The 26,515-nt window shown below is 43.9% G+C and overlaps 2 protein-coding genes across 10 annotated transcripts in view; one reads left to right on the forward strand and one right to left on the reverse strand.

The window, feature by feature from the left end:
• KIAA0825 (KIAA0825 ortholog) overlaps positions 1–16,900 on the reverse strand; it is a 440,138-nt gene extending 423,238 nt beyond the window's left edge. For 2 of the 6 annotated variants that reach the window (XR_012800113.1, XM_075593175.1), the window contains exon 1: positions 16,592–16,900. Coding sequence is in view for 3 of the 6 variants with exons in the window: in XM_075593175.1 (XP_075449290.1) it covers positions 16,592–16,597 (6 nt within the window). In the remaining 3 variants the exon portion in view is untranslated. The remainder of the gene's footprint in view (positions 1–16,591) is intronic. The other 4 variants (XM_075593181.1, XM_075593165.1, XM_075593159.1 and 1 more) reach the window with 4 other exon arrangements.
• Positions 16,901–17,483: 583 nt separating this feature from the next.
• SLF1 (SMC5/6 complex localization factor 1) overlaps positions 17,484–26,515 on the forward strand; it is a 144,614-nt gene continuing 135,582 nt past the window's right edge. Inside the window, exons 1-2 of one of the 4 annotated variants that reach the window (XM_075593191.1) lie at positions 17,484–17,604; positions 20,299–20,522. The gene's annotated coding sequence lies outside the window, so the exon portion shown is untranslated. The other 3 variants (XM_075593186.1, XM_075593214.1, XM_075593197.1) reach the window with 3 other exon arrangements.

The raw sequence follows: 26,515 nt of genomic DNA on the forward strand, positions 1-26,515 counted from the left end.
ATTTTAATACTACACCATGATGTTTTGCTCAAGTATGGCTTCTGCAAGTTCTGCAGTACAAAATGTCCCATTAACATAGGTTTTACTAATGGAAAAAAACAAAACAGAGAGCGCACGCCCCATAGTGTGATACTGTAACATTTAATGTAGGGAAGGATGGGTGGGGGGATTAAAAACACTCACAATGTACAAGATAAAAATAGGCAGTATGTGATTAATAATCACCACCAGGCAGGTCCAGAAACCGCAGCAGATATGGAGTCCACGAACAACAGGAATCAGTCTCCCAAGCAGTACTGTTTCTCCGGTTCACTCAAAATCCTCCAGAACAGTCTGGTATCAGAGTTGGCCTTCATATAATTCCATGTGCTCCTCGGCCGTAAAGGATACACACAACGTGATGACGTAGTGTCGCAAGGTACGTCCCTGACGCGTTTCGTCGCAACAAATGCAACTTTATCAAAGGGAATGTCCATGAACAAGAATGGCAATGTATATATAGTGGAGGGTCTCAGACTTGATTGGTAATGGTACTAAGTGATAGTACCTCCCCTAGAAACGAGCCATGACTTAATAGAATTGTAAATAAACTTAAACCAAATCAATTTGGGCTATTATTTCCTTCGATTCTAATATGTATGAATATTTATAAAAACGGACTCTCCAGTAAAAATATATACTGCCATAAAGTGTAATAACATAGATTCATACATTATACTGCTATAAATGAGTTAATAGTACACTGTGTGATAAGGAATAATGAAATAAAATAAAATATATATTGCATAACAATCTAAAAATGCCTTAAATGTTACTCTTATTTTATATGGTTTAATATATATACATTTACCAATTGTTTTAAAATTACTTTAAAAATAGAAAATTGTTATACGTTAGCATTTACATAATATGCAATCCAAAATATAATGAATTATATTCTAAAAAACGATAATACAATCATAAATACACAGGTGAAAATTATATCTAGCAAAGACAAAAAATATATAGGAATTCATAAAAATTCATTTAGAATGTCTACTTATATCAATTATATTGTCAATTACATTTTTAAGTTCAGAAGGAGGAAGGATTGGGAAAACTATATACACTAAATTGTGGGGAAGGGATGGGATAGTGAGGAAAGGATGAGGGTGAGAGGAGGAGGGGGGAAAGGGGGTGGGGGAGGGATGGGGGGAGGACGGGTGGGGGGAGGGGTGGGGGGGGTGGAATAGGAACTTGCAGCAGTGGACGGGGAATGAAAAGAGGGGTTGGGGCCAAGAGGAACAGCAGAGAATGCACCAAAGAAACCATGCCCATAATAGGAACCTAGCTATACCAAAGTGCTAGTGTCTATACATTCATTCAGACCACCGGGGGTGAGTGTCCCCAACCGGTGTATCCAAAAGGTCTCCCTTCTACAAAGTATATTATATCGATCAGCCCCTGATTCACTAGGAGGAATGTGCTCAATACCCATAATTTTTAAGGATTCCGGATCCTTATTGTGTTTGCTAATAAAGTGTCTGGGTAAGCTATGGGTAGTGACTCCATTAATCACATTCCTCCTGTGCTCCAGGAACCTAGTGCTAAGAGGTCGAGTGGTGCGACCTACATATTGGAGGCCGCATCCACATTGTACAAGATAAACGACAAATGCACTGAGGCATTTTACTAATGAATTGTTTACCTTTACATTCTATGCTTTCCTTTATAGATTTCTTTTTGACAATTATTTTGGACAACATCATTATGCCAGCAAGAGACACAATATATTAATTTGGGGCCATATTTACAAAGTGCTACTAAGCAACACGGTGCCTTATAAACACATTCAAGTACTATTTAATGTCTTATAACGTACAACTACTAAAAATGTATCTTCTGATTACTTTGTTGTTTTTTTTTTAAAAAAGGTCCTTACTTTAACTTATATTTGTAATATTTTTTCACACATAAATGGGGAGGGGAAGGATACAAAAATAAAAAGGGGGGGGGGGAAAACAACCATTTTGTCTCAAATTTCTTACAAACAACAGTCACATTACATATGATACAACATTTGGTAAACATCATATTTTACATTCAGCCCTCCCATATCCTCTCTCCCTCTGGGAGCGCACCCCTATCCAGCATCCCAGGGCTCCCAGAACCTATCATACTTCCTAGTGGTGTGGTTCAGAAATTAGGTAAGTTTCTCCATTAATTGAGCATCATTGACCCTTCTAAGGCTGCGGCCAGGCAGGGAACGGGCGCACTGGCGTTCATGCACGGTGACGTCACGCTCCCTGCTCCGCCGGGAGATTTCTGGCCGGTTAGGTGCGTGGGGTGGGGGGGGGGCGATTTGCGGGGCTCACCCATGACATCACAGAGCTGGTTCGCCCTCATTGGGCGAACCGCTCACGTGACGCGCGAGCGACAAATTCAATTTTGCTTGCTTCGGCAAGCAGCTAAGCGCCGAGCAGGCGTTCGCTCACGCTGGCCACACATATTACTGCTCGCCCAGCACCACCCTGGCCGCAGCCTAATAACGTCTCTTCTGGAGGGCGGGAGTGTCTTTTTCCACGCCACAGCTACAGTATAGCACATCTAGCTGCTGTTAGAATATGTAGAATAAATCTTTGTGTATGATGATTTACATCTTTCGTAGGTTTAGCTAGGATAATCAGAGTTTACACACACACACACACACACACACGTGTTGGTGAATTCTCTACCAACCATCTTACAGAAGGTGCCTGTGATGTGTTATTAAAGTTTGCCAAATATAAAAATATAACGGGGTTGAACTGTATTCTCTTTTGTTACCGTACATTTAGAGGTTTTACCTGCATTGTCCCAGATATCTTCCTAGTCCTCTCTTGTTATTTCGGTCTATAAGTCTAGAGTCCACTGGTCCATATATTTGTGGTTTGGGGTTTCTTTTTTTAAGAGTTAGCCACTGGTACAGAGATGATATCAAACCTCTTTGATATTTTTTTGTTTTACATAAATCTTCAAAATCGTATAAACCTATGAAATTCCTCATCATGGAGGCCCTGACACAAAATGTCGAACCTGCATATAACTAAATAGCTCAATTTGGGGTAGACCATACTTTCTCATGAATTCCTCAAAAAACATTAGTTTGTCCTTTTCTAATTGATCTCCTGCCACCAGAATTCCTCTATGTCTCCAAATCTCAAAACCCTGACCCTGGAAACCCGGATTACCAAGCAGGGGTGCGAGCCAAGAAGGGGTCACACAACCTTACATTTCTTTTTTGCCATCTGCCAAATTTTCAAAGTAAATCCAATTACATTACCACAAAGTAGAAGGCAGTCTGATCGGGGTTTTTAGCGAGCTCTCCAGGTCCACCCAGGCATAGATTCCTCTCGGGGAATGCCAATAAACCATTTGTTTCATATGGGAGGCTATAAAATATTTTAGAATATTTGGAACAGCCATACCACCTCCTTTCTTGTCATCCAACATAATTGACCTAGCTATCCTCGGTTGTTTGTGTTTCCAGATAAACTGCATAATTCTGGATTTCTTTTATATTTGAATGCGGGACAGCTACTGGTAATGTTTGAAAGTCTAGGGAGAATATTCATCTTAACTGCGGTTATCCGCCCTATCCAGGATATACAATGAGAATTCCAGACTTGTAGATCTTTTTTAAATTTGAGAATAGATCAAGGTAATTATATTTATATATTAAATTCTAGTCTCTGGTAAGATAAAATTCCTAAATATTTCAAAATTGGTCTTTTTCCATTTATAGTCAAAGTGTCGTTTAAGCACCTCAACCTCCTTTTCGGTTAGCGTCAAATTTAGAGCTTCTGATTTTCCCATATTTACATTATACCTGGAGAGCTCACCAAACTTCCAAAGGGTGGACTTCAAGTTCAGAAGAGATGTCAATGGGTTAGGTATAGTAAGAATAAAATCATCTGCAAACACCGATATTTTATAGCACTCATTTATTTTGATCTCTTGTATATTTGAGGAGGCTCTGATCGTGGCCGCTAGAGGTTCGATTGTAAGAGCGAAAAGAAGAGGGGAAAGGCGGCACCCCTGCCTAATCCCATTCTTAATTGTTATTAGATTCCCCTCCCCTTCTGGGGTCTTCATGGTAGCTGTTGGCGACTGATAGAGAGAACGGACTCCCTGTAGAAAGACTCAGAAGAAACCAAATGCCTCTAATGTCTTATATAGGAAGTCTCACTTTATCCTATCAAACGCTTTCTCCGCGTCTAGACTCAGTAGCATAGCTTTCAGTTTAGATTTATGTATTTGATCAATAACATTAATAATTTTCCTTGTATTGTCTGAGGCCTGGCACTTGCTCACAAATCCCACCTGATCATAGTGAATGAATCTTGGGAGTATTGGATTCAGTCTGTTGGCTAGAATTTTCCTATATATTTTCAAATCCGTTTTAAGCAGCGAGATTGACCTGTAGCTTCCACAACTTAGAGGGTCCTTTCCCTCTTTAGGGATTACCACAATATTGGCCTTCGTCGTATGTGGAGGAATTTGTTTTCCACTGAGAAAATCATTAAATTGATCCAACAGAAAAAGGTCCTAAAATGCCTATAACATTTTTCTAGTACAGATTTGAGAAACCATCTGGGCCCAGAGCTTTCGATGGTTTCAAAGAACCGACCGCTTTTCCCAGTTCTATTGGAGTTATTTTTGCGTTTAAAATCTTAAGATCATCCTCTGTCAATTTCGCAAAGGCACAATCTGATTCAAACCCGGGACTTTAGCATTTGGGGTTGAATTGTCTAGATCAGGCCTGCACAACTTGTAAAGTGAGAAGGGCCGAACTGCTCCAATGAAAAAAAAGGATTTGGGCCGCACGGTTAAATAATAATAATCATCATCATCTCTCCTCCAGCACCTCTCATTATCATCATCATGTATCTCTTCCAGCACCCCTCATCATATTTCTCTCCCAGAACCCCTCATCAACCTTTGCGAGACTCCCCATCTATCTCTCATACCCCCATCTCTCCCCCTCACCCACACAAATACTCCCCCTCCACATCCAACACACAATACCCACCTGCACACCACACACATACCACCCCCCTGCACCTCACATCCCTCTCCCCCCCTTGCATCTCACATCCACCCCCCCCCCCCGGCACCTCAAATAACCCCCCCCCCCCGGCACCTCAAATCACCCCCCCGGCACCTCAAATCACTCCCCCTCCTGCATCACACATCTCTCCCCTGCACCTCAAATCACCCTCCCGTGCACCTCAAATCACCCTCCATGTACCTCAAATCACCCTCCCGTGCACTTCAAAACACATCATCTCGCCACCCCCCCCCCCCTTCCCTACCTTGGTTTGCGGTGGAGGCGGTGGCAGAGCAGGCAGGACTGCACGCATGCTCTAGCAAGCACAGAAGTGCCTCAATGCTAGAGCGCGCTGTTACCCTGCAGTGCTGAGAACAGGCTCGAGGGGGAGGAGAGCGGGCTCACGGGGGAAGGGGCTCGGGAGGGAGGGGGAGAGCGGAAAGCCGCCGCACGCACAGTGAGTGCAGGCCTGGTCTAGATCGTAATGATCCGTATAAAATTTAGCAAATTCCTCTGTGATCCTTGAAGGGTTGTAGGTCACTCCCCTACTTTTTAATCTAATAGCGGGAACCGAGGCCCTCGCCTTGATTCCTTTAAGTTTGTTTGCTAATAGACGATCTGCCTTATCTCCCTTGTCATAATACATCTGTCTAGTTCACTTAAGGGCCTTCTCTGCATCCTCCAGTTGTAATCTCTTAAATTCCTCCCTTGTCTGGTTCAGAATTTTAAATACTTTCCTCAACGGGGTTTTTTTTTATGTGAGCTTTCTAACTTTATAATTTTTTCCGTTAAATATTTTTATTTTTCCACTTTTATTCTCTTTCTGTATGATGCTATTGAAATAAGCCGTCCTCTTATCGTGGCCTTACGTGCCACCCACAGAGTCTCTGTTTATTCTACAGACCCATTGTTAGACCGAAAATAATTTTTAAGTGCGTCTCCAATTTCTGCGCTAATCTCTGGATAATTTAGAAAAGAGTCATTCATCCTCCAATTAAATGATTGAATCTTGGCGAATGGTGGATGAAACAGGATAGCCACCAGGGCATGGTCCGACAAAGTAATAGGTCCTATATCTGAGTGTATCTCCAAATATCCTAGAAGGATTGGTCCAAAGATATTATCGATTCTAGAATACGAATGATGTGAGGACGAGTAGAAGGAATAATCTCTGTCCTTTATGTAAGGCAGGGGAGCATAAACTTTTTTCTGCTGCGCCCCGTCTAGCTTGCCCTGGCAAGGCGTCTCCCCACCTTACATACGCGCCAAATGACGCTGCGGGGTCATGTGACGTGACCCACGGTTTCATTTGATGCATGTGACGTCACATGGCCTCGCCGCGTTGCCATGGTGACGTGTCACACAACCGGCTGAAACAAGGTAAGTGGAGAGTTGCAAGGGACTCACGCGATCCCCTGGCGTTAAATGCCTTGGGGAAGAGCGCAAGGCCTCTGTAACTGTCCGCGCCTCCCCAGAGGAATCTCACGCCCCCCCCAGTTTGCGTACAGCTTATGTAAGTAACGCCAGGCGTCCAACAGGCCAAATTCTTCAATTAGCAATCTAAATTTCTTTGCTACACTGTAAGTCATTGCAGAGTGTGAATGCCCTCGTTGTGTGGATTTGTCCACACCTGGGTCTGGGATCATGTTAAAGTCACCTCCTACAATATATACCTGTAGCTGTTCTTGATTATCCCCCATTGACGCCAATTTTCCCTTAGAAAATCAATTTGGCCCTCGTTAGGTTCGTATATATTCACTAATTTAATATATTGGCCTGAGAGAAGACCATGGACCACCAGTGCCGTCCCTCCCTGGTCTCTCTTGACCTCCGGTGTCTGGAACGGAATACCCCGTTTTATCAAAATTGCTACCCCCCTTTTCTTACTGGTGAAAGACGAGTAGAATGCGATAGGATATATCCTGCTAAAAGTATTTGGGGGTTCTTGGAAATCGAAATGTGTCTCTTGTAGAAAGTCAATATCCACTATAAAATTTCTAAAGATTTGTATTGGTTGTAGGGAACAAAAGGGGGTAAAACAAAACAAAAACAAAAAGGGGGTCTTTCCCCCTCCAGGAACTTGGGAAAAACAACAAAAATTAAAACTATAGGATAAGATGAGTGAAACCAGCCACTCATCCCAAGTTTGTGGCCAGACCCTACGTGGCCTGGCGGACATATGGCCCTAATGGGCAGCGACCTGATGTCGGGGATGCAGAGTTTCCACCGATCCTGCACACTCCGCCTCTATCTGCTCTACCTCACCACAACTTAATTAGAATATTCGAAAAAAAACATCTAAGAAAAACACATCAATTCCCAACACCCGTGAGACAAATAAACATATAAAACTTTGTGTGTTAATATATACTTATAGGGATAGACCTCCCGGCTAGAAATAAAGATATAAAAATATAAAACCCCGGATTCACATTTTATCTTTCAATATTCAAGATCTCTTAGCATCGTGTTACTTGTCACGGAGCTCCACTAGCGCGCGTGCATCCGCTGTGACATCACGCGCACGCCCCCGGTCCTTCCTTTTTCATATTTATATATCAAAATGTTGCTTGGATCCCTAAAACAAGAGCCCATTAAACTTAATTCTAAGATCAATATCTGATATGTATTTTCCTGTTCCTTTGTCGCTCTTCTTTAAAAGTGGCTTTTCACCACAATATTTAACCAAGTATAAGTAGACAATTTGCAACACGCCTATAAACAAACAGAGACCTTATTTTGTCATACCACACATGATACACCATATTAACAAACACACACTAATTGTAAAGGGCCATGTTAGCTAAAAAGTGTTGGGCTTTTTGTGAAATGTACAAAGCAAGTGGAGTATGGTTAAAAAAAATAAAAATACACAAGTAATTAACGTATCAACTGCAAATACCTGCCCATTACACACCCCTTTCTTAACACTGTTATTATTCCAGGAGATATATATATATATATATATATATATATATATAGCCCTTTTTCTGACTCTTCCCAAAGAGACTACTGGTCACTGTATACAACCTGCGGCTCCAGGAGATCTGAGCCTCCGCTAGCTGGAGCCTGGGGTAACACTTATACACTTACTTAGCGCAGCACCTCCACTTACCCAGGATCCCCGTGATGTAAGGTTCCCCTGGGCAAGAAACATACAACACCTTATGATTGTAACTGGTTTTACTATAATAATGCACGATAGCAATAACACAACATATACACTTATACTCTAACGGTATAACCTTAGTGGCTCGCCCACTCATCAGGAGTAACGTCTCCGTCCCCTCACCGCGTGCCCCACACACCGTGTCCATGTATAGTAATATTGGTATAGGCTCAGTTCTTTAGCCATTAGCTCAGTATATAGTAATATTGGTATAGGCTCAGTTCTTTAGCCACTCGCTCAGTGTCCTTAAAGAGTTACGCCTAAGGCGGGATCAGCGCCTGTTGACCGGTGTTAGTGCACTTGATGTAATAAAACCTTCCGGTCACGGCGGTGACCGGCAACAACTTCACAAAGGGTCAGACGCCTCCAACACGTAGCCTCCAAATATCACGGTGTCCAGCCGTCTGGTCCCAGATGACTGCAACCGCCGCAACTCTGTGCTTTGTCCCTAACTGGTACTCAGTAAGGGTGATGCTCGCTACCACTATAGGCCGTCCCTGCAGCACAGCAACCTATGGTGACTTCAGGGAATACTCCTAGGGCCTGCGGGGTATAACTGTCCTATGCAGGCGGGTCACTGACCCCCTGCACCCACACTACCTCTACCTTCACCTCCCGGATCCCTTCTCACTAGCTTCTCCCTAACCTGCAGCAACCCACTGCACTCACACCATACCTGCAGCAAACGCACTGAAACCAACCGGGTACCTGCAGCTACACTGCACACACACACCGTGCCTTCTTGTCAGCGCTCACAGCACTGACAGCCGTGACACTGACAAGCTTGCACACTCACCCACACCTAAGGGCAGGGTCCCTAACCTAGGGGCCGTCCCTCAGTAACTACCCACTACCCTGGTGGGGATTGGGGCCTACCTGGGGCCTGAGGATAACCTTACCTGGTGCAGGAGCCACTTGCTCCCTACACCCTTCCTCCCCCTTCCTGCTCCCAGCTCCAACTGCCGTTGCCCTAAGCCCGCAAAATGTATCAATTCCCCTGTCTGAGAATCCTGGCCTCTCATTGGCCACTCGCCGACACCTGGGGTGCTGGGCCCTAAGCCTCCTGGGAACTGTAGTCCCGCAGAGACTTCAAATCCATTGGGGCCGCGTGCGCACTTGTCCTGCGCATGCGCGAGTCCCTGATGGCCGCCGCAACTCCCTGGCTGTTCCCGCGCATGCGCGCCGCCGAGACTCCGGGGACTCAGAGCGCTCCCGGCTCCGGCCCCCACCCTCGCGTTGTGCCGGCGGGTCCATCGCTGCCTCCGGCGGCACCCGCGACCACTCGGCACTTAGTGAGGGGGGGTCTCTGGGGCTGAAATGAGACCGGGGCTACATATATACATACATATACACCACAATTATTAAGGTTATGGTGGGTAAAAAAAAAGTGACAAAAACCCTCCACAGTAAAGCATAAAGCAACTGTAAATATTACTGTATGTTCATTTGCATGTCTTAGACAGGTCTGCAACCCTGTCTTTCCCCATTATCGCCCAGCATACAGCACTTATATACTATACATACATATACACACATACATACATATATATAACACAAAAATAACCTGCACAGACCTAAAATGAGGTGTGCTAAAACCAGTTGGGTAAAGTGTAAGTAATAAACACTACTGGCGGTGCTGGGGATGGAAGATATATGAATACTGACACAGAAGGAAAGAATCCCCAATGTGATGAATACATTTTTTGATACATTTCGTGTATGTTAGAGTGCTATCTTGGGGATTCTTTCCTTCTGTGTCAGTATTTATATATATATGTAACGGTTCGAGGCCCCCCCAATCTCATATGGGCCCCTCTGTGCATAATCTTCCCCCAGTTACATCTCAGTGTAGTGTGGTGCACCTGCTGGCTCACAGGACTCCTGAGTCTCCCGTTTGTTGGTAATGGGGATTTCACCATGACAGTCGTCTGAGGTAGTGTGCTGAGTTCGACTCACAGTTGGAACAGCGCCTCCATCCCTCCCAGGTCCCCACGATTGCAAGGAGGAGTTTCTGGAAGAGAGCTCCTGGGTGCACCTTCTCCCTGAGTAACTCCATTCACAGGCGAGAAGGGTCTCTTAATCAGTGGCATCTTTATTTGCAGGTTACATGGCAGACTACCCATCAAAGCGGCCGACACAGCGGCACATTATCAGGTTGACCATCTCCAGGAAGGTCCCTTCTGATTCTGCAACCTAGCCAGATTTGTCTCTTCCACCACTCCCCTAAGGGAGACCACCACCTGTGCCAGAGCCCTGGACACAGTGTGGTATCAGCATGTCACTCTGCAACTTGACTCTCTGACAGACAGACTTGAACTGCTGCAGACACACACTTGAACTCAAGCAACACCCTGGACTGAACAACTAACTTTAGGAAGTGCTGTGCAATATATAGGCTCCAGAAAGACCCACATCTGTGTCACTAACAGTGGACACAGATCATGCTGTCACTTCCTTTGCTACATGTTACACATCACAGGGGTTGAAGGTAAACCTCCATGATGACTACTGGCAAACCTGCCCACTTAACAGGGATTACTGCACAGCATGAGAGAGATATGTAACACCAATTTTACACCGGGCTACCTACATACACACACACACACACACACACACACACACACACACACATATATACACACACACACACACCAGTACCGTGTAAGCCGAGCTTCAATAATCAAAACATAAATATAAATATATATATACTGTATATATACACACACAAATGCAGGAATCAGTGCCAGATGGGGGTGTCCACTTCCTCACTTCTTTTGTACTTCCTTTTAAAATTGAGTTGTTCAGTAGTCCTGCCACTTACAATATTTACAGTTGCTATATGCTATACTGTGGAGGGTTTTTGTCACTTTTTTACCCACCATAACCTTAATAAATATATAGATATATATTTCAGTTTTGCCACAGCAAGCAGTCACCGTTCAGCATGACGCTGGGGTGTCCGTCACTGACAGTCTATAGAACATATTTCAGCCATCGTGGCTCCTCATTGGTGGATTTTGAACTGCCTCCTATGCTTCTCCGCTGCTAGTCTAACCCGTGGACCCTGAGTAATGTGTATACATGTTATTGTTACATTTTGGGGGCCCTGAAAGAAGCCTGGCACCTCACTGACCTCTAATGGGCGACTGGCTGTTCCAGCACTTCCCGTTACACAGCAGTCACCCGACTGTCAGTAGTAAAAGAGTTATGTCAATGAGCGGCAGCAGCCCGACCAGCAAGCTCTAACCCACCGCCTGTGCGCACCGAGGCCAAATTAGGTGGTACCACAGGCATGAGCGATTAGGAGTTCAACAGGGAGTCGCCATTAGTGGGAGGACAGATGGTTTCCATGGTGATATCATCTTGTCACCAGCGCTTTTGTGTCACATGCTCTAGGGGCTGAACAGTTGCAGTGTGGTGGGGGAAGGGAAGTAAAGAGCAGCACAAGAGGAGGGTGGGGAATATTGTAACACGAATATAACATTGTAGAACTAATAAACATAAGTGGCAGGACTACTGAACAACTCAAGTTTAAAAGGAAGGAACTCTTACCCTAATGGATCTTATCCTTCTCTCCTCAGGTAAAAACCAACTCTAAATCCTCTCATTGAAGCCTTTGCGGTGTGTATAATAGTATATGCAAGTGACACAATGCTAGGTAAAAACCATATTTGAATGCCGTTTTCTGTCTACCCCTAATCAAATTAAGCGTTGACACCTAGGCAGGGAACACCCTGTGTAGAAAACCATCTGTTTGAATGTGCCTCAGGTGTGCTAAGCAGACAGAACCACACTGTCAGGAGACTTTTTAGGCCCATATAACCCCAGATAGAACAGCCTAATGCTGCCTGCAGCCCATATTCAAGTGGCCCATTATAAGTGGCAGGACTACTCAACAACTCAAGTTTAAAAGGAAGTACAAAAGAAGTGAGGAAGTGGACACCCCCACCTGGCCCTGATTCCTGCATTTGAACTACGCTGGAAAGGAGGATATCATCTATACAAGACTGCATCATTACTGCTGTGATGCTGCCTTTACCATTTATATTTGCTGTGACTTCACTTCTTCTCAAATTATGCACTTCTTTTTACCAGCCTCAGTATGTCTCTAACTCTATTCATATATCTCCATCTCTCCTTCCTTCACCACTTCTCTGTTCACATGAACTCCTTTCTTACCTGCGTCCTCTGACACCACACAGCTATATCCCCTGCACTAAAAAAACACCCCTATAAATCATCCTCACACATTCTCTTTCTGTCCATGCTTCTCCTCCTTGCTTCTGGGGATATCTCTCCCAATCCTGGTCCCTGCCCTATTCCTACATGCGTTCGTCCTCGCCTGCCAATTGCAAACTCTACTCCCTCTGGTGTCAACCCCTCCAACCTTATACCCATCCCCTGCCACCCTCCCTCCTCTCTCCCTTTCTCTTGTGCCTTTTGGAATGCTCGCTCCCTTTCTAACAAGTGCCTCTCTGTGTATGACTTCTTTCTCTCTCACTCTCTGCTCCTATTTGCTATAACTGAGACCTGGCTCACTCAGTCTGACTCTGCTCTGGAAGCTGCCCTCTCCTATGGTGGCCTTTCCTTCTCCCACACTCCGCGCACTGATGGCAGGGGTGGAGGCGTGGGGCTCCTGCTCTCCTCTATTTGCCTTTACCGAACCCTTCCTATTCCTCCATCTCTTGCTTTTCCCTCCTTCGAGGCTCACACTGTCCAGATTTTCTCTCCTCTCCCTGTCCATGTGGCAGTCATCTATCGCCCACCTACCTCTACTCATCCCCCTTCTGCCTTTCTCTCTCACTTTGAATCATGGCTCTCTTTCTTCCTCTCCTCAGACTCCCCTGTTCTTCTCCTTGGGGACTTCAATTGCCACATTGATGACCCCTCTCTCCCTTGGGTTTCCCGCTTTCTCTCTCTAACCTCTTCTTTTGGCCTTCAACAGTGGACTGCAGCCAGCACCCACAAGGATGGCCACTATTTTGACCTGGTTAACACTAAAAACTTCTCTCTCCGATTTCGCCATTTCCTCTCTCTGACCATCACCTCATCCTCTCTATCTCGCTTCTCCAACTTCATCTACCCCCCGGTTCTGCAGAAACCTGCGCTCTATTCACTTACCTGACTTTAAGTCCACTTTACGCTCCTCCCTCAGCTCTGCTACAGACCCTGACAACCTGGTCAGGAACTACAACTCTGCCTTGTCCTCCTCTCTTGATCTACATGCCCCGCTTTCTCTCTGCCGCCCTCGCCCTTCTAACCCTAGACCCTGGCTAAATTCCCACACGCGCATGCTGCGTTCTTCCACTCATTCCTCTGAAGGCCTCTGGAGGAAATCTCACACTCTCGCAGACTTCCTTCACTACAAATTTATGCTATCCTGTTTCAACTCTGCCCTCTCGCAAGCTAAACAAGCCTACTTTTCTTCACTAATCAACATGCACAAGTCTAACCCACGCCGACAGTTCTCTGTCTTTGATACTCTACTCAAACCACCCTCAGCTGCCTCTCCTTCCTCCATCTCCGCTCAGGACTTTGCTGACTATTTTAAGGAAAAGGTGAAATCCATACGTCAGACCATCCCCTCTGTTTCTTCCTCCCATCCTACACCTCTTCCTAACTCTCCTCCTGCCTTCCTTGACTCTTTCTCCACTGTCTCAGAGGATGTGTCGCTGTTGATCGCCTCTTCTCCCTCTACCACTTGCTTTCTTGACCCCTTCCCTCCCATCTCCTAAACCCACTTGCTCCTACTATAATCCCTACGCTCACACACACATTTTTAATTCCTCCCTCTGATCTGGAACCTTTCCATCCTCCTTCAAACATGCAACAGTCATACCATTACCCAAAAACAGCAGCTTGACCCTACCTGTCTTTATAACTATCGACCTGTCTCCCTCCTGCCTTTTGCCTCTAAACTCCTTGAACGTCTTGTATTCTCTAGCTTGCTCCATTTTCTCAACACCTATTCTCTCCTAGACCCTCTACAATCTGGCTTCCGCACTGCTCACTCCACAGAAACAGCCCTCACTAAAATAACTGACGACCTCCATGCTGCCAAAGACAGAGGTCATTACACTCTGTTCTTATTACTCGACCTCTCTGCAGCATTTGACACCGTGGACCATCCTCTTCTCCTTCACATTCTCCATACTCTTGGTATTCGGAACAAAGCTCTATCCTGGATCTCATCCTACCTCTCCCATCGTACTTTCAGTGTCTCTTCTGCTAACACCTCTTCCTCCTCTATTGATCTCTCTGTGGGGGTACCCCACGGCTCTGTCCTGGGACCTCTTCTCTTTTCTCTGTATACACTCTCTCTCTAGGTGACCTAATAACATCTTTTGGGTTTCATTATCACCTCTATGCTGACGACACACAAATATACTTTTCAACACTTGACCTTACACCTGCTGTACAAACCAAAGTTTCTGAATGTCTCTCTGCTATATCATCCTGGGTGGCCCTCCGCCACCTTAAACTCAACATGGCTAAAACAGTCCTCATACTTCCTCCCAAACCTGGCCCTACTACCTCCTTCCACATTACTGTTGGAACTACGATCATTCACCCAGTAGCCCAAGCCCGCTGCCTAGGGGGTCACACTCGGCTCCTCTCTCACATTCGCCCCTCACATTCAAAACATTTCTAAAACCTGTCGCTTTTTCCTCCGCAATATAACAAAGATACGCTCTTTCCTCTGTTGCTCGACTGCTAAAACTCTGACTCAGGCCCTCATTCTCTCCCGTCTTGATTACTGTAACCTCCTGCTGTCCGGCCTTCCTGCCTCTCACCTGTCTCACCTACAATCTATCCTAAATGCTGCTGCCAGAATCACTCTACTCTTTCCTAGATCTGTCTCAGCATCTCCCCTCATGAAATCCCTCTCCTGGCTTCCGATCAAATCCTGCATCTCACACTCCATTCTTCTGCTCACTTTTAAAGCTTTACACTCTTCTGCCCCTCCTTACATCTCAGCCCTAATTTCTCGTTATGCACCATCCAGACTCTTGCGTTCTTCTCAAGGATGTCTTCTTTCTACCCCCTTTGTATCTAAAGCCCTCTCCTGCCTTAAACCTTTTTCACTGACTGCCCCACACCTCTAGAATGCCCTTCCCCTCAGTACCCGACTAGCACCCTCTCTATCCACCGTTAAGACCCACCTTAAGACACCCTTGCTTAAAGAAGCATATGAATAGCACTGTGGATATTCTGAACACATGATACATAAAGCTTGGCCCCCTGCAGACGCACTTACCAGAACTCCCTCCTACTGTTTAAGTACGTTCTCCCTACCTACCAATTAGACTGTAAGCTCCTCGGAGCAGGAACTGCTCTTCCTTAATGTTACTTTTATGTCTGAAGCACTTATTCCCATGATCTGTTATTTATCTGATTACCACATGTATTACTACTGTGAAGCGCTATGTACATTAATGGCGCTATATAAAGACATACAATACAATATCCCATATCTAAACTAAACACACACTTCAGAAAAAATGGGCCCCCTTTTATTTTTAGTCATATCTTGCAGAAAAATCACTCAAGTGTCATGAAAATTTGAGCAATTATAGGTCTGTCACAGTACATTATTACATATTAGATATTTGATAATCTAATAAATATTCTCTGGAATAGGTGACGGCATGATAACCTTATCAAGTGCATAGTTATAAAATGGTATTTAGCAAAGCTGATAAGCATGTTATGAAGTGCTTGAGACAGCAATAATTATGGTCCAAAACACTTACATAAAATGTTTCCTGATAAAGGATGGTCGCTATGAGGACTGAACAAAACATATTCGTAAAACAATGTATCGATCAGGAGTGGGAGTAGCTGGATCAACACATTATCGTTTAGCAATCAGACAGTGGCGTTCTCTTCTTCGGGCATCCGATTCAGCAGAAGGACATTATGAACACACACATTGAACTATATTTTGAACTCAAACTTTATAGTAATCTTAGTGTTTCAGATTAGATGACAACACGTTAACACATTTATGAGCTACAAAGGGAACAACTCCTTTTTCACATTTAATGAACATGAAACCTACCGCAGTGTATCTGGCACTTGCTGACTTAATACAGTGACATCAATTTAGTTACCATCAGTTGTTTGTCTACATTGTGCTTCGTATATAGTGTTAATCTACATAACAGACCTACAATTGTGCACACTTTCATGTGGATTGTTTAAGAAATATAGATGATATGATGAAAAACTAAAAAGGGGTCCCTTTATTCCTGAACGCGGTGTATATAGCAAAATAGATAAGAGCACACTCCACAGTGTAATACAACACTTCATTTAAATACCAATAAAAGCAAATATATAGATGCACTCACATACATGTCAAGAATGCCTCTCAGAGGTTACCAGTAACCGAGAGCTTATCTGATTCCTGGCTGCCTCCAGTCTGGCCATGTACAGTACAGCTGCTTCTCTCTCACACACTGCTCTCCTCCATCACAACCATGTGACTTCGCCAGGGGGTTGATGGGATATCGCAGCTCTATTGTTTAGATAGCATTCAGTTGCTGAGCAACCAGACCGTGCTCTCCGATAGGCCCAGCAAGTTTAACACCAGGAGTCACCAAGTGAAAAAAAGGCGAATACTGTGTGTGCAGATAAAGTAGAACTGACTCCTAGATAAATAAATAACAGCCACAAAATAAATAAGCTATTGGAGAAAATACACTATGGCTTCTGATTGGGGGGGGGGGGGGGGGGGGGGGGGGAGGGGGGGGAGGGGGAGTGGTGGTATATATAGATATATACTTTTTTTTTCATTCACACACGGATAGAAGGGGGAAGGAAGGTACATTGGTAAATAATGATAGTATGTATCTCTATTGAGAAGATATTTGCTAAATATACTTAGACCTATATACATAAAAAGTTTGATTTTGCGCTATAAGAAATTATGTTAACATTGAGAGAAATGTGCAGATGCGGAGAAACAATCTCCCAGCCCAGACACACATACAGATATACCACTGTGAACATGAGCAGTGAATACATGATCTGCACATCGATATTCTATTCAATGAAAACATGGGCGGGACATTATTAATGCTGCTGATGGCAACTGCATTTCACATACACCTCAGAGCTGCTTTAGCTCTCCCCCCTCCACCTCCACCTCCACCTCCACCTCCACCTCCACCTCCACCTCCACTGACAAAGTCACATGACTGGGGTGAAAGAAACAGGCACTTGCCGGACACCCCCTTGAAGGACCCGCCGTGACGTCATGCAGCTGGACTGAAGCTTGCCGCCAGCTCGGAGAGCAGAGGCACAGAGGGGCACAGAGAGAGAGAGGCAGCTTCCCGGCATAGGTGGCAAGACACCTTGAATGGTAACTTCTGAGAGACATTATATCAAGGTGTTTTTTTTAAAGAGGTGTTTCTGAGTGCAACTATACTTTTATTAATATTAGAATTAAATACTGTATTACACCATGGAGTGTATGCTTCTGTATTATTATTATTATTTTTTTTATAGTTCTGTTTGGATTTTCTGCCCCCCCCCTCTCCCCTCTCTAAAGAAGCTGCCAAAACTCCATTATCCCCACATGGATTGAATGTAGTCCGTGGGCACAGTCAGGGCAGGGCATGAGCAAGCAATGCCCGCTGTACAATTGAAAATGCCTGTCTTAAAAAAAAGTGAACCCTGATTGGTTCCTTTCCTTCAACCTCTTGCTGGAGTGATGCCAAGGTCCAATTCACAGCTTGTGAAACTGGGCACACTCTGACCCCTACCCCCTACCGCCCCCCTCCCCCACCCACCTACCCTCTACCTCCCCTCTCCCCCACCCACCTACCCTCTACCCCACCCACCTACCCTCTACCTCCCCTCTCCCCCCTACCCTCTACCTCCCCTCTCCCCCCTACCCTCTACCTCCCCCCTACCCCCTTCCCTCTACCTCCCCCTACCCCCTACCTGAGTCAGTGCCATGAAGGTGTTACAGGCAGAGCGGTGGCTGACTGCTTCTCCGCATGGGGTCTAAGAAGCAGCAGCAGCAGCAGCATGATACAGAGGGGGGAAGGGGGGAAGGCAGCCGGTTCTAAGAACTGAGAACATTTTAGGCACCGAACCAACCGGCTGAATGCCACCACTGCCCTCTCCCGCTTATATTTAGTGTCAGTGTATAGTGCTGTCAGGTGATACTCTGTGTCACTATATACGGCGGTCAGGTTGTTCTCTGTGTCAGTGTATAGGGCGGTCATACACTGAGACGGAGTATATACAGACACTATTGGTGCAATTTTGAGTTAATTTCTTATTACTTTATTTATAAAATGTTTTACTAGGAAGTAATACATTGAGTTACCTCTCGTTTTCAAGTATGTCATGGGCATAATTATAATGACAAATACATGGTTACAAATACATAGTTACATAAGTGAACAAGGTATACATTATATACAAGACATTGGATGCACAGTTAAAGATAATATATTATAGGCGTATGTAACAGTTACAGACCAGATTACAATGTGAGACAGCTTTAGTTTTAAAATAACTTAGACTGGTGGCGGCAGTGAGAGTCTCACATAGATTGTTCCAGATGTGGGGTGCACGGTAAGAGAAGGACGAGCGGCCAGATACTTTGTTGAGCCTTGGGACCATGAACAGTCTTTTGGAGTCAGATCTCAGGTGATAAGTGCTGCGTGTGGTAGGGGGTGAGGAGCTTGTTCAGATAGACAGGTAGCTTGCCCAGAAAGTATTTGAAGGCAAGACAGGATAGATGAACTTTGCACCTAGAATCAAGTGATGACTCATTCTCTATATCACTTAGTTTCATATTGGATTAGTATATAATCAATCTTATCACCATCACAATTTTACTACTTGGCAGTGGTGATACATTCTTTCTCTTTCCGTTTGTATCTGTTTTAAAGGAGCACTCCTTGGAACACCCTGTGTACTTTTTCCCTTTTCCCTATTTTTAAAAATCGATTTGAAGCAGAGGGTCCCGAGAGCTGACTTCAGCTCTGGGGACCCTTTACTTCCCAAGATATTTACCTTGGAAGAGCAGAGTGAGTATAAGGGCTCCAACTATAACTGCCTTCAGCCCTTGTGCGGCCTCTGCCTCCTCCTCACCGACTTTCCCTGCTCTCCTTTATTGAGCTGTGCGGCGGTGGCTTGACCTGTCGATCACAACCGCTGACGGTTGCAGCGCGCCGGATCTGACTACACCCACACCCACCAGCTCTTGGCTTAAGCCTAACCTAAAGCAGGAAACTTATTTGAGCTTTTACAGTCGAGATCTTTCATTACTACAGTTTGCGCTGTATTTGGTACAAGCGTTTGTGCAAAACTATTTCTCTTCTACCTGTAAAAGATTGTGTATTCTAGCGCAGTTGTTAATTACGAGGCTTCTCCAACAATCTTTTATTTTTTCCTGCAAGTGACCTTGCGTTATAGCTCATATGTTTTAAGACTTCTTGTAAAAAAATATTTTCATCTATATTTTGCCAAGAAGAAGTTTTAAAAAAAACACACTTATTTTAGCAGCAACATTGCAAATTGGACAAATCTGCTGTCATTTTTTAGCAAGAAACACCAACTGGATGTGATTAATGGACTTTAAACAGCTGCTATTGGTCTGGCTATTTCATGATACACCGCACCATTTCAGGCCTATGTTTAGGGTGAGCGTGACTGCAGTCTATAACTAAAGTCTTAAAGATGCTAATCCACATCTCAATTTGGGGGGAACAAAAAAGTGGGTCTCAAATGTGAAAACTATAGATTCGGGCTAATGCAAAAATCATAGTTTGGAAATGTGATTGGCAAGAGCAAGATGATCAAAGCAACTGTTATTTTTTTCCCTTCAAGCTTATGTTCTAAATGTTAAAACCCCCCATGAAAATAGATTATTTCCAATGTGCCAGAGCCATTGATTTTAAAATGTCACCCATGTCAGTCAGTGCCTTTTCCAAAATGTGTGCTCAAGGTTTTTGTAAAGCACATGACACAAATGAGTACTATTTAACAATGCATACTACATGGTTTATTATTCACATCTACTACATTATTTTGACAGGCAGTTAAGACTATGAGTGACGGCATGCTGCATCAGTACTGGACTCGTTGAGTTGAAGGATCTGGATACTGCAATGTAGGATTTAAGTAAGCGACTGACTATTGACGTGCTATCCAATTTGGCTTCAGTAAAAACGTAGATACCTGTGCACTCGCGTGAGTGATCTGGGATCACTAGGATGGCGCTTGCAGGAGATGTGCAGCAACTCTGCCACTCATTTGCAGGTACATTTCAAACAGAGTTCTCCACCGCACAGTCAAATGAAGGTTCAGATGAACTTTTCAGATTTTGATTACAGAACGTAAGTGGAAGCGGTGGTACAACTTATCGGGCAACTTCTCCCTTCCTCGGGTGAAAAATTTCGACCACACTACTAACCCTGAAAAAGGGTAAGTACCCCAAAACGGTGTGCCACCGCTACGATTCTGCAATAAATATCCTCAATGTTAATCTGCACCTTTTTTGTATGAAATGTAACCAATTGACCCCCTAATTCCAGACCACCTTGAAACTACATCCAATGAAAAAGATGAGCAAAGAGCCAATGCTCGCTCAAATTCATGACAGTACAGATTTGTCAAATTTTGCCACTTGCTTTATCTTTGTATTATATACAAACTTGTATGCGAGGCTTCTCAAAAAAGCCAAAAATATTTTTTACTTAAATGCATTGTGCTGTTGATTATGCATTATTTAACTCTTTGAGGGTCCGCGGTGCCAGAATGTGGTCCATCCAGCACTCGCAACCATGTGACCATTTCTCTGAAGCTGGATGTTACTGGGAAATTGCCCTTGGATTGAGAGCTGGTTGAATTACGGGCAGTAAAGTTGTCGTTGGGTTGAGGCAAGTGAACCCGAAACCCAATTATTTATAAAAATGTTTTACCAGGAAGTAATACATAATATAATATAGAGTTCTGATGAAAAATACATGGTTGCATTAAGTGAACATTATGTGAAGACATTACACGAACAGTTAAAGATAAAATAAGTTATAGGTGTATGTAACAGTTACAGACCACATTAAAATGTGAGACAGCTTTAGTTTTGAAAGAACTTAGATTGGTGGCAGCTTTGAGAGTCTCAGGTAGATTATTCCAGTTGTGGGGTAAGAGAAGGAGGAGCGGTCAGATACTTTGTTGAACCTTGGGACCATGAAAAGTCATTTGGAGTCAGATCTCAAGTGATAAGTGCTGCATGTGGTAGGGATGAGGAGCTTGTTCAGACACGGGGGAAGCTTGCCCAAGAAGTATTTGAAGGCAAGACAGGAGAGATGAACTTTGCACCTAGATTCAAGTGATGGCCAATCTAGTTCTTTGAGCATTTCGCAGTGATGTGTCTTGTAGTTAATTTGGAGAGCTAAGGTTTGGGGTGCTGTGCCATATACTATGTCCCCATAGTCTGTAATTGGTATTGGCAAATGCTGTGCGATGCGCTTTCTGACCAGCAGGCTTATGTAAACTCTCTTTTTAGAGAATGTAAAAAAACTGAAAATAGAAAGTCTTTCCAGTGCGCCAAAGCACGGCACTAAAAAATTACATTGTAAAATCTGTGGCGCATGGGCTCCTATATAACAGGAACACTGATTTGTACATTGTCAGCAATATGGAATGCTATTATTAGTTCAGATTTGGATGGTGTTATAACTGGAGGGTCCCAAGGTCCAGTCCACACTCTTTGATCTGGTTTTATGAATGACTTGGAGGTAGCGAGAAGTCCCCATCTTTGCTGATGACTTTTTATTCTTACATTGTCAGGCCAGGATATCATTTTGTAGCAAAAAGATTAGGACAAGGCTCTTTTTAACTAGTTGCCAGTTTTACCCACAAAGGGTGAAAAATACAAAAAAAGTGAAAGGGCGCAGCTAATGCAAGGTGGGACACACACAGTGAATTCAATGTGAAATAAACAATATTGTAGACCTTGTAGGTGTAAGTATCACTAATAATGCGTCTGCAGCCTTTCTTGGGGGGTGACTCGACACCCCTAGAACTGCAGGAAAAACAAGAGAACAAGGCGCACAACGCACATAGTGAAGAACAGTTATAAAAGTGAATTTTACTAAAGGATAATAAGTTCTGCGTACATCAAAATAAAAACAATCAAGCAATGGATCAGTGGGGTTACCACACAGGGGGACAGCTGGACACGTCACTCTTCGCCCGATGTAGAGGAGGAAGCAGGGGACCAGCGGTCATTTGTCCACACAGGAAGGTCCTCAACGTCTGTAGAAGGCCCTCACTCCGTCTCGGGGTATTAGAATGGTAAGTCCACAGTGTGTAGTCCTTCAAACAAGTCCCACAGCCGGGTATTGCAGCCTCCGTCAGAGCTACCAGTGCCAGATGCCGACAGCACGCCACTACACCTCGTGGGGCGCCTTCCGATGACGTCACAGATTTCTCCTCGACTGCAGTACACAGGGGAGCGTCCCCTCCAACGCACAGCACACACGGCGGCACAGAATTGTTAAAACGGAGGGGGCTGTCACGGGGGACAGGGGGAGATGAACCAAGTGAATTCTTGGCAACAAGGGGGTATTAAAATGAGCAATGACACATTCCAGCGCGTTTCGTAACACACAGTTACTTCTTCAGGGAGTATTCCCAAGAATTCACTTGGTTCATCTCCCCCTGTCCCCCGTGACAGCCCCCTCCGTTTTAACAAGGTGTAGTGGCGTTTTAACAATTCTGTGCCGCCGTGTGTGCTGTGCGTTGGAGGGGACGCTCCCCTGTGTACTGCAGTCGAGGAGAAATCTGTGACGTCATCGGCAGGCGCCCCACGAGGTGTAGTGGCGTGCTGTCGGCATCTGGCACTGGTAGCTCGGACGGAGGCTGCTATACCCGGCTGTGGGACTTGTTTGAAGGACTACACACTGTGGACTTACCATTCTAATACCCTGAGACGGAGTGAGTGCCTTCTACAGACGTTGAGGACCTTCCTGTCTGGAGAGATGACCGCTGGTCCCCTGCTTCCTCCTCTACATCGGGCGAAGAGTGACGTGTCCAGCTGTCCCCCTGTGTGGTAACCCCACTGATCCATTGCTTGATTGTTTTTATCTTGATGTACGCAGAACTTATTATCCTTTAGTAAAATTCACTTTTATAACTGTTCTTCACTACTGTATGTGCGTTGTGCGCCTTGTTCTCTTGTTTTTCTTACCCACAAAGGGTCTATGAGTGGCCCTCTGTTTCTGGCAATTTCTTGACAGTTCGTCCAGAAATGTTTCACATCAATTCTCACTTTTCAGCTAAGATGCTGAAAATATGGTCTGAACATGATCTTACTATTATTTGCTTGTATGTACTGATGCAGCGGCCGTTATTCGAACACATCACGGCGCCGATTTTGAGTTCTCTGCTGTTCCCCACGCAGCATGAAACGCGGCTAATCGCCCCAGGCACCCGCGCTTATCGCGGATGTTTTGTTTGAATTTCATGGATTCTGTTTCTCCGTTTGCAATAAAATGGATGAATTGTAATGTGTACAGTACTGTGCTACTGTGTCAATTTCATGTTTTTAAAAGCCAGAACACTAAAACTCGTTTTTCTGCTCTCGCTGTGCTCGCATCTTAGTGCGGGGAGGCTGGAATTCATCCCGCGGTTTCAAATCGGGATTCCGATGTACATGACGCGGGAAGTGTTCGAATAACGGCCGCAGCATCAGTATTGTATGTCTTTGCTTTTCTATTTGTATGGTTTAATAAAGATAAACCAAAAAAAATAAATAATAATTCTGTCCTCTGGTAAAGTTAGAATCCTACATAATGTTGAGGTTTTACCACAGAAACCAATACTTAGATCACCTTACATTTACGGTTAGCCACTGTTTACCTTTTTTTCTCTCTCTCTCTCTCTCTCTCTCACATAATGGGAAATGGGCGCAGGATCCGCTGGAGCTGAACCTATTAACAAACCATTTTTTGCGCTGGGCAACCCTGGTTTCCGAGATATTTACTAGTGAAGTTACTAGTGTTACTTCCTGGTATCTCAGAGTTTTATACGGCGGTCCAATAAGTATCCGCATCCAATGATGTCGCGGCTTCCTGTCGGCTTGCCGTTTTGTTTCCCTGGAGGAAATCTACTTACCAGTATCTTCACCAGTAAGTAAACGAGGAACCGGGGGGATACCACGAGCTCAAAATAGTGTTGTTCATCTCCGGGACCCTCCGGGAATCCTAATTTGCTCAAAATAAAAGGCTGATTGCTTCATTAACAAGACACTTTAATGAGCTCACTAATATCTGAATTAGCTATGTATTGTTAAATCATTAGCTCCTAAAAGAATGCAATTCAGGGAATAGACCTCACTCCAAACGTTCTTTCCTCTTTTGCTTTCTGTGTTGCTTGACGTGAATATAAGATGTATATCTCTTTTTTTTTTTTCCTGGTGGAATCTTTTTAAACAAAGAAATGAATAAGATTAAGATGTTCTTGCGTTAGACCCAGCGGAAACAGGAAAAAAAAAAAAAAAAGCTAGCAGTCTCAGAAATGAAACAATGATTGCTTAATTTATGGCATGGACACAGTGTTGGAAATATAACAGGATTATATACATGAATAATCAGAGTAAGCACACATATTTTGAAGAATATTTGCATTTTTATTGAAGAAGCATAGTCGCATGGCCAGGCCTCTATCTTGCTTACATGATAGACGGTAGCCCTGCAGCGGAGAGAGCCAGACAGACGGCCTTAAAACAGTGCATAGTCTGAAATGATCCCTCATTGGATAAATTCACCTATAAACGTTACCGAGATTTAAAAAAATAAATAAATAAACCCCCCCCCCCCACAAAAAAAATCTATATTAAGCTATGGTGAACTTAATTACGAAGAATGTGTAATACATTTGTTATGCAGAATTTAGAAAAGTCTTATTTACCTGCAGTAACTGCTCCACATATAATTTCCCCGGGATGCATGTTTCTCTCTCTATGTAAATATTGCAAGTGCACAACCCACCTGATTAAACGGAGCACAGAAAAAATGATAGATGTTGAGGATTTTGTAATGGGCAGAAGAGTATATATATATATATATATATATATATATATATATATATATATATATATATATATATATATATATATATATATATATATATATATATACATACTCACTCTTCTGCCCATTACAAAATCCTCAACATCTATCATTTTTTCTGTGCTCCGTTTAATCAGGTGGGTTGTGCACTTGCAATATTTACATAGAGAGAGAAACATGCATCCCGGGGAAATTATATGTGGAGCAGTTACTGCAGGTAAATAAGACTTTTCTAAATTCTGCATAACAAATGTATTACACATTCTTCGTAATTAAGTTCACCATAGCTTAATATAGATTTTTTTTGTGGGGGGGGGGGGGTTATTTATTTATTTTTATATATATACATATATATACCATTTATTAGAAGACATCCCAAGTGATAGTGAAGAGTTATTTAGAAGGTTATGTGCTGATACAAATATGTATTAATTGCAAATTGTGTGTGTGTGTGTGTGTGTGTGTGTGTGTGTGTGTGTTGTAGTGCCGACGAGTATTCTAAAACAAATCTGAGGCAATCATCAACAAGACCCAGGTATATGCAGCAACATTTCAGTGACATTTCTGCAGACAGACTAATGGCCATCGGATTAACAGCAAGGGACCCTGGCAGTCCCATTCAAACTGAACGGGACTGCCAGGGACCCCTGCTGTGTTAATCCGATGGGCCATTAGTCTCTGCAGAAATGTCACTGAAATGTTGCAGCATGTACCCAACATGTACCTGGATCTTGTTGGTGATAGCCCCAGATTCCCAAGGCAAATTTAAGGCAAGTTTTAGAATACTCGTCGGCTCACCTGTATATACATGTGTGTGTTTGTGTATACAGGTGCGCCGACGAGTACCATGATCATGATTACTGCTTATGCAGCAGTCCGCATTTATCACCATAAAAAAAAAAACTTTTTTAATTTTTTTTTATTAGAGCTAAGCGTTTTAAATATTTAGTGGGGGGTGGGGGTAACATTAAGGAGTATAGGTTAATTCATATGGATACCAAAGAAGTCAGTGATTCTTTCTTTAATTTTTTTTTGTTGAACAAGCCTGCATGGTGATGCCAACATAACCCTAAAGGGAGACAACGTGGTTCTGAAATTGGCCTGAAGGTGTTTTCTGGCATTGAAAGGTGTAGTATGGAGTAAAAGTCACTTATGACGGATTACCTTAAATGCATT

Source organism: Ascaphus truei, chromosome 1 (genome assembly GCF_040206685.1).
Source record: "Ascaphus truei isolate aAscTru1 chromosome 1, aAscTru1.hap1, whole genome shotgun sequence".
In the NCBI taxonomy this organism is placed as follows: domain Eukaryota; kingdom Metazoa; phylum Chordata; class Amphibia; order Anura; family Ascaphidae; genus Ascaphus; species Ascaphus truei.